This window comes from Prosopis cineraria, unplaced genomic scaffold, assembly GCF_029017545.1.
Source record: "Prosopis cineraria cultivar Desert tree isolate PC_DT_omini unplaced genomic scaffold, ASM2901754v1 PC10, whole genome shotgun sequence".
Lineage (NCBI taxonomy): Eukaryota > Viridiplantae > Streptophyta > Magnoliopsida > Fabales > Fabaceae > Prosopis > Prosopis cineraria.
Window position 1 is genome coordinate 36,063,976 of NW_026555341.1, and position 8,249 is coordinate 36,072,224.

General features: G+C 32.6%; 1 protein-coding gene across 1 annotated transcript; it reads right to left on the reverse strand.

The window, feature by feature from the left end:
• Positions 1-4,257: 4,257 nt before the first annotated feature.
• Positions 4,258-7,351, reverse strand: LOC129322602 (LRR receptor-like serine/threonine-protein kinase EFR). Its single transcript, XM_054968897.1, has 3 exons — positions 7,126-7,351; positions 5,618-6,298; positions 4,258-4,733 (listed from the first exon to the last, which is right to left on the reverse strand). Exons 1-3 carry the CDS (start codon positions 7,349-7,351, stop codon positions 4,258-4,260), a joined length of 1,383 nt encoding a protein of 460 aa, XP_054824872.1.
• Between the last annotated feature and the right edge of the window lie 898 nt (positions 7,352-8,249).

Sequence of the window (8,249 nt, forward strand, 5' to 3'; positions counted from 1 at the left end):
TCTAACTATGATCTTAATAGAAGGGACCGTCTCGATCTTAGAAGCAACAAGAGCATCAATATTGCCCCTTAGGAAATCTACCAATGCAAGAGATTGCCCTCAATCTTTGTCTACAAAGTAAGAAAAGCATGTTAGAATGAATGAACAATAAGAAGGAAAAGTATGTGATAGTAAAACAATACTCACTAGTATGACTCTTCACAATATGCCTAAATAGCTAGCGCCACCACTTATTGAAGTAGAGGCAAGCATCACTATCTACTACTTCTACTTTGCATTAAACTAAAGTAGCATATTGACAACTTATGTTTAAGTTATTGAAAACACATCTTGCCATTTCATAATAGATTTATCTACTCAACCTGAATTACACAAAATATATTGACAACTATTCATAGTATATTGACAATTTATGCTTAGAATATTAACAATACATCTTGTCATTTCATAATAGATTTATCAGCTCAACCTAAATCACATAGAATATATTGACAACTACTCATAGTATATGGACAACGTACGATTAGGCTATTAACAACATATCTTGCCATTTGATAACAAATTTATTAACTCAACCAAGTGGCCTTATGATCTCGAATACACCATTATAGATGCAAGGCCTCTGATTGCTCACTAGCTAATACACTCATAGAGAGAGAAAGAGACAACACACATGGTTTTATTCGACCAACAAACAATAAAAGATTGAATTAAATGATTAGCAAAGAACACATGTAAACTGGTCTCATCATTTAACTTGTTCGGCGCAGTCACCGTAATGGTAAAATTGAAGGTCAAAGCTAGTTTTTTCATCCTTAGTGAACTCCTGCAGTCGCAAATACCGAACACACTTAGAAGATCAAAGATGCAGCAATATAGGATGGGAGGATAACTGTGGGCTTGCATTTTAGCTATAAAATGATCCTAATTGGCTCACTTTTTCAAAGACAATTGTGAGAGCTCAACTCGTTACCTCCACTATGTGAAAATGGTTTCTCTTTCTTCATTCTTTCCTTTTGATTCAGTTAGGGCAAATGAGTAATTTTACTTACAAAATTATTCACACCAAAGGACCAATCGGTTGCAAAATAATTTCTCTATTTTGTGAGACCTGGTATTTCTTCTGTGGGACCTCATTATAATTTACCCTTGTTTTTTTCCTTCATATTTTCATATTTGATTTTGTATTTCAATATTTTTATTTTTAATTAGTTGCCACGTAAATATAAGATGGCTTTGATATAGATGCCACATAAGTAACAATTAACAGAGTTAATATACATAAGCAACATTTAGTCTGATTTATTAACGGCAAGGATGGAGGTTTTAAACGGACCAAACTTAAATAATTGACTTACGACGAGTTAAATTTGAAAAATTAAATTATAATTGAGTTGAAAGTTAAAAAATTAAATAAATAATTTTCCCTAGAATTTATGAAAAAATTTATAATTTTTATAATTTTATTTTAATAATATTTTAAATTTAGACTATTTAAATTATCCAAATTAATCTAAGTAGTTCACATCTCATTACCCTAATGAGTTCTGCAGATGCACCCGGTATATTGGTCCCCATACTTCCCGAGGTGCAGTATATTGTTAATCTTTTTTTTTTTTAACTGTTGATGGAATCTCGCAAAAAAAAAAAAGGATTCTTCGGTAACAGAGAGAAGTAGATATTTTAGGTGAAAAATCAAATAATTACCATTCCATGACTAATAGTGTATACAATAATGCACATATATAGGATGGCAAATAGGCAAGGATTGCAGCAGATTAACTTGAGGCTGGTGAAAGTCATAATTCATAACTTGAGGCAAGGAATGTCAAACTTTTGTTGTCATAACGTGGTGCTCCCTCAATCAATAGCAGGCTGCTCCCATTTCTACTATTGTTTGAACCAGTTCACGTTGGTTGCGTGAGAAATTGAGGAGAAAATTTCTATTAAAAACATAATTTTTTTATTAAATGAATTTCCATTATATTAATTCAAGCATATGAGATACTCTACATTTTTTAATAAAATGTTTCAATAAAAATTATAATTATTAACGATTCCCAAAAGCCGATCTTAGATGCACAATAGACATAAACAGTTTTTAACCATATGAATAAACTGATATAAAGGCTGTCCCCCAACAAAATTAATCATAAGATATGCTATGAATTCCAACAACCTAAATTGTGAAGAAAAAAATCATCGTGCTTTAAGAAAAGATGGAATTACTCTGCAATACCACGCCAATATAATATAAATATATACTAGGAAAAACAACTTGAGCAAATTAAAGCAACTCCAAAAGTTTGAATGTAAGGGAGATTACGAAATACAAAAGCATAAACATATGAATGATGAAACATCTAAAGCACGCACAAACTGATTATGGGGCGGCCACGTGGACAATGACAATCCTTCATTATGCAATCTTTTAGCCTCTACTACTATTCTCTCTATAAGGAAAATAACTTCTTCTGATTAGACTTAGTTCCTTGATGACATCCATCCCACTCATCCTTTCGTGTGGCGATTCCATTGAACAAACAAGTCCAATCCTAAATAAAGAAATTAAGCATTTCTCTACGTTTGGATGGATCATTGTTATATATGTTCTCTCTGATGATTCTCGTGATGCTGCCACTACATGTTCTAATTTTCCAGAGAAAATAGTAGGGTTCACAATTTGCAAAAGCTTATCAGGAAATGCCCTTTTCACGTATTCATGGATATTTTGACCATCTTTAAACATATCTTCCATGAGTCTTCTATCCGTCAACATCTCTAAAACAAGAATGCCAAAGCTGTACATTTCACCTTGTCTTGATACCTCAAAACCCATTCCATATTCTAAAACAGTATAAGTTTGTTATTTCTCATGTAAAATCATCAAATATAAATATAAATAAAAAAGGACAAGCCTTTTTCAAAAAAAAAAACTTACATGTTTTCAAGGCCAAAAAATTATTAAATGGTACCTGGAGGAACGTAGCCAACTGTACCCTCGATTCCAATTGTGTTACTTTGCTTATTAGAATTGCCTTCAACAATTGAGAGTAGTCTTGTTACTCCAAAATCACTCAGATGATCAGCCATGTTGCCATCAAGAAGGATATTACTTGGCTTTATATCAAAATGAACAAGAGGTTGCTCACATTCATAGTGAAGATAGTGTAAAGCAGAAGAAACATCAATGAGAACATTCAGTATTTGATCAAGGAGTAAATTTCTTGGATCATACTCTGCATTTTCTGTGTTATTAGGATTAGGATGCAACCATTTTTCCAAGCTCCCATTCACCATATACTCTTAGACTAAAGCTTTGAATTCTTGTCTCTTGTAATCAATACTGGAGTAACATTTTAAAATCTTTACCAAATTTCGATGCCTTGTATTTTTAAGTACATTATGGATCCATTTGGTTTTCTTATTTTTTAAATTTAGAAAGCAAAATTTTACTTTCAAAAAACTGAAAGTTGTTTGGATAAAATATTTTGTAAGAAAGCACATCCTGAAAGTACATTCAAATAATAACTGAAAGTAAATTTTTGAAATATAACTATTTGATTTTTTGAAAGTAAATTTGAATAGTAAGATATTATTTGACCGTATTGCCTCAAATTAAATTTCTTATTCTTTTCTTTGAAAAATAGTTAATTCATTAAAAATATAATTATTATTTCAATAATAATAATTAGGTATCAAGTTTTTAACATTATAAATTGAATAATTAATTATGTTAGTTTTTAGCATTAATGTATAATAAAAATTAAAAATTTTTATCACATTTTCTAAAATTACAAATTAAAAAAATATAAATAACCAGAGATCAAATTTTTAGCATTATGGATCAAAATTTATATTATTTAAAATCTTTATCACATTTTTTAAATATTTCAAATATGTTATATTTACATAATAAAAATTACAAATCATCATAAATCAATATTTTTTTTAGTAATTATACATTTAAAAGCATATTTCACTATGAAAAATCAAATAACTTTTAGTATATCAAATTGACTTTTAAAAAAATGTATTCAAATACAAATTTCATTATAATAACTGACTTCACTAAATTGACTTCTACCAAATGAACTTTCATTCAATGAACTTTTGGCAAACTGAAAACTAAACACACACTATATTCAACTACAAAGCTCTTCTGGGCTCACCTGATTTGAAGGTTGATTATCTTTATAGCAACTTCTTCAGATTCCAATCGGCTTTTATATACAAAGCCATCACTCCTATATTCTATCAAATAGAGAACCCATCAGTAGCATTGTGTAACTTTTGATATGATAATTTTGAAAGCATGTCAATTGATGGTGAATCTAAAGATTTCTTGCTTCTGTTCCTCAGATGATAAATAGCAACAATAGATAATAGAAGAAGAAATGCAGTCACACTACATACTAATACTATCATCTTGCAATTAGGATGTTTTCTTTCTCCCACAGATTTGAGAGGGCAAGTTAGGAGTCCTGCCATTGAAATGCCTCCACGAAACTTCTTATTCCCCATCAGTGATACTGCACTCGCATTGCTAAAGACACCTTTGCTTGGTACCTCCCCTTCAAGCATGTTGAAGGAAACATTTAGGTACGTCCAAGAAGTGATATCTTGCATGCCTTTTGGAATTGATCCAGACAAGTTATTTTGTGACAAGCCTAGATATCTTAGACCTTTTAATGAAGCCAAAGATAAGGGGATTGTTTCTTGAAAGAAATTCCCTTGCAACAAGAGATACTCCAGGCTTTAGCAATCTTCGATGGATTAAGGAATATTTCCAGACAGACGATTGTGTGAGACAACCAATTGATCAACATTTTTTAACCTTCCTACCTCCTTGGGGAGATCACAACTGAAAGAATTGTATGACAAGTTTAGTAAAATTGATAAAGATGAAAGACTCATTATCTAGACTGGTATAGCTCTACTAAAATTGTTTTGTGACAAACCAAGGAATTGTAAGCTTTCACAATTCCCAGTACGTGGAGGAACTTGGCCTTCTAACTCATTATGTGACAAATCTAGGTGAAATAGCCGAGTGAGATTGCCTATTGTGTTATTTCTCCAAAAAATTCATTCTCAAACATAGAAAAGTATTGCATCTTTTGAAACTTCCCGAACGTAATTGGGATGACGCCAGTGAAATAATTCGCCTCCATTACTTGCACCGTCAAGTTAATGAGATTTCCTAAAGCCACAGGGATTTTTTAAATATTTGATTCTATGTGAGCACGGGCATTCTGAGTTGAAGTGGACAAAATTCCTGTGGTATTTGGTGACTAGCCCCCAAAACTATTTTACACCAATGCTAGCGAATTCAACTTACTACAGTTGCTCAATGAATTTAGAAACTCTTAGTCTTTAGATGAATTGCTTCCTAAACTATTGTTATCAAGCTCCAGAATTGAAAGGTTGTGCAAATTTCCAAGATTTGGAATTTTCCTTACAAAGTTATTTCCTCCTATAGAGATTTTCACAAGTGTTGTCGCATTTACAATGGATGTTGGGATAGGACCTAAGAATTTATTTAACGTAATATAAAACGCTTGGAGATTAGGGAGGTTGATGAACATGTTGGCTGGGAGAGAACCATTAATTTGATTACCTTCAACATCAAGTACAATAAGAGATGAAAAATTGTATGGACAAAAAGGAATTGCACCAGAAAGCTTGTTCCTGCTTATATAAAAAATTCTTAATTTTTGTAGAAAGCCTATTTCTTCAGGCATACTCTCCTTCAAGTTATTTTCCCCAATTGGAAGAAGAGTACGGGAAGAAAGATTCCACATAGACATTGGGATTTGCCCACTAAAGTTGTTTTTAACTAGATGTAACCTTTCAAGCTTATGGAGATAGCCGATCTCCATCGGTATCCTGTCACTAAGATTATGTCCACCAAATGATAAGTTACTGAGTTCAGAGCAACTTGTGATGTTGATAGCAAATGTCCCACCGAGTGTATTGTTGCCAATGAAAAGTGTTTGCAGCCGAAACAAATGACCAAATTCTTGTGGGATTTCTCTGTACAACATATTGTCGTTAAGAACAATGACTCTTACGAAGGAGAGATTACCGATATGTGGAGTTATAGATCCACGCAAGCCATATCCATTTAACCACAGCTCTGTAACTCTATGATGGTTGTGGTCACAAGTGACTCCGTACCAGTTGCAGAAGTGATTAGAAGTATTCCAAGAGTCCAAGACATGGTGTAGATAGTCATATATTGATTCCTTGAATTTGAGCAAGGACAAGTTGTCAGTCTCGTTTCCCAATGAAGAGATAGCTTTACAAGTAGGAAAGATCAAAACAAAGAGAAGAAACAGGGGAAGACATATTGGCCAAAAGGGAGAGACACAAGACAGATAAAGGCTTCATTATTGGGTTAAGAAACACAAGGCTACTGTGAACATCGTATTTTGTTCGGACATTTTTTTTAAATTTAATAATAAAATCAAAAAAATATAAAAAAATAATAATACAAAAATGAAATTTAATCCCTTTTTAAGATTATATTTTCAAAAAATAATAATAATGATAATTTAACAAAATAAAAAAAAAGAAAGGTTAAATCTTGAAAAAAAAGAAAATCTCTCCCAAATTATCCCAATCATTCAAAAATATTCGAGAATCAACTTTTGAGAGTTAATTTTTGTTACCTTTTTCTTTCTCTCTTTAATCTGTTTTTTTTTTAAAAAAAGAGAGAGAAATATTCTGGTTTAACTTAAAATTAATTTCTTTTTTCTCTTTTCTTTCTTCTTCCTTTTAATCTAATTCTTGAAGTTAAAAAAAATAAAAGAAGAAGGGATAGCAGGACGTACATGTTGATAGGCTGGAGAGAGGAAATGAGAAAAGAAATAGACTGCCGTACACACACACATAGCTCTTTCAGCTTTGTGACAGAAACAGAAATGCAGAAACAGCAAAGATGATAGACCAAATGCAGGCACAGAGACACAGAAATAGAAACAAGCACACATGAAAGGGAAATAAAAGACATGCAGATCATACACATGCAGCACAAAAAGGAGAATACACATGCATGTACGCTTTCGGCTGGGCGCAGAAGAAGCAAAACAGAGCAAAAGAACAACAAGCAATCGGAACACGTACGCTTTCGGCTAGCAGGAGAAAAGAAACAGAACCAAGGACGCACACACGCACGCAAGAGACGGCATAGCAAAGAAAGGAGATGGAACAGCACAGGAAAAGAAGAACTAGAGATAGGAACACAGAAAAATAGATGGCACAGAAAAAACAGAGCAGAAACTTCGGCGCACACAGAAAACGCAGCAGAAAGGAAAAGCGGAGCAGGAGAGCAATGATTCACCTCTTCCATCCCCTATATAAGACCGAATGAAAAAATAGAGGGGGGACAGTTTTTTGGACTGAAAAAAAGAGAGAAACAGACAGACAGAAGAAATAGAAAACAGAGCACGAAAAATTGAAGGAGAAGAGAAGAGAAGAGTGACCGAGAAGGAGAAATAAGAACGTGAAAATGGAGAAAGAGAGAGACCGAAAGATGTGAAATAGAGGCTGAGGGAGAAGGAGCTGTTCTGGCAGAAAAAAAAACAAGACCGAAACGTGAAGGAGAGAACTCAAAACTGAACAAGAAAGCAGAGGTGACGGAAAAACACAGAAAAGAAAGCAAAGGCTGAGAGAAAGAAGAAACGAAGAGAGGAGGGGAATACATCATTCGGTATAGTCATCTTTCTTCTTTTTCTTAATGATCGCTGGTTTATTATTGAGTGAACAGGATGTTATGCGTATGATTTGCCTTGCTTTCTTGCTTCTGAATTTGAAAGGCACACGTTCGATTTAGATTTATTTTTCATGTTTAAATACCTGTCCCACACATTTTTAGTTCTCAAATGAAAATCAATGTAATTGTCATTTTTTTATAAAAAAGAGTGTGTGAAAAAGAAGGATAAAGAGATTACAAATAATAATTTTTGCTTACTATTATAACTAAGCTTAATTTGATTTTAGGCATAATCTCATTTCAAATAAAGAATTAGTGTAATTATTAAGCAAGGTCTTTAAATGTGTTTTTAGCATGAAAGGGTATATTAATATACATGAGCATGATTTTTTTATCTTCATTAAACCTAAGGTCCTTTACTTGTCAATAATATTGCTACACTCATATTGTATGGCACTCTCCATCATGATTTCATGTACGATTTCAGTTATTATGACAAGTCTATTTTATAAAAGGCAGAGGGGAGAGAATTCGA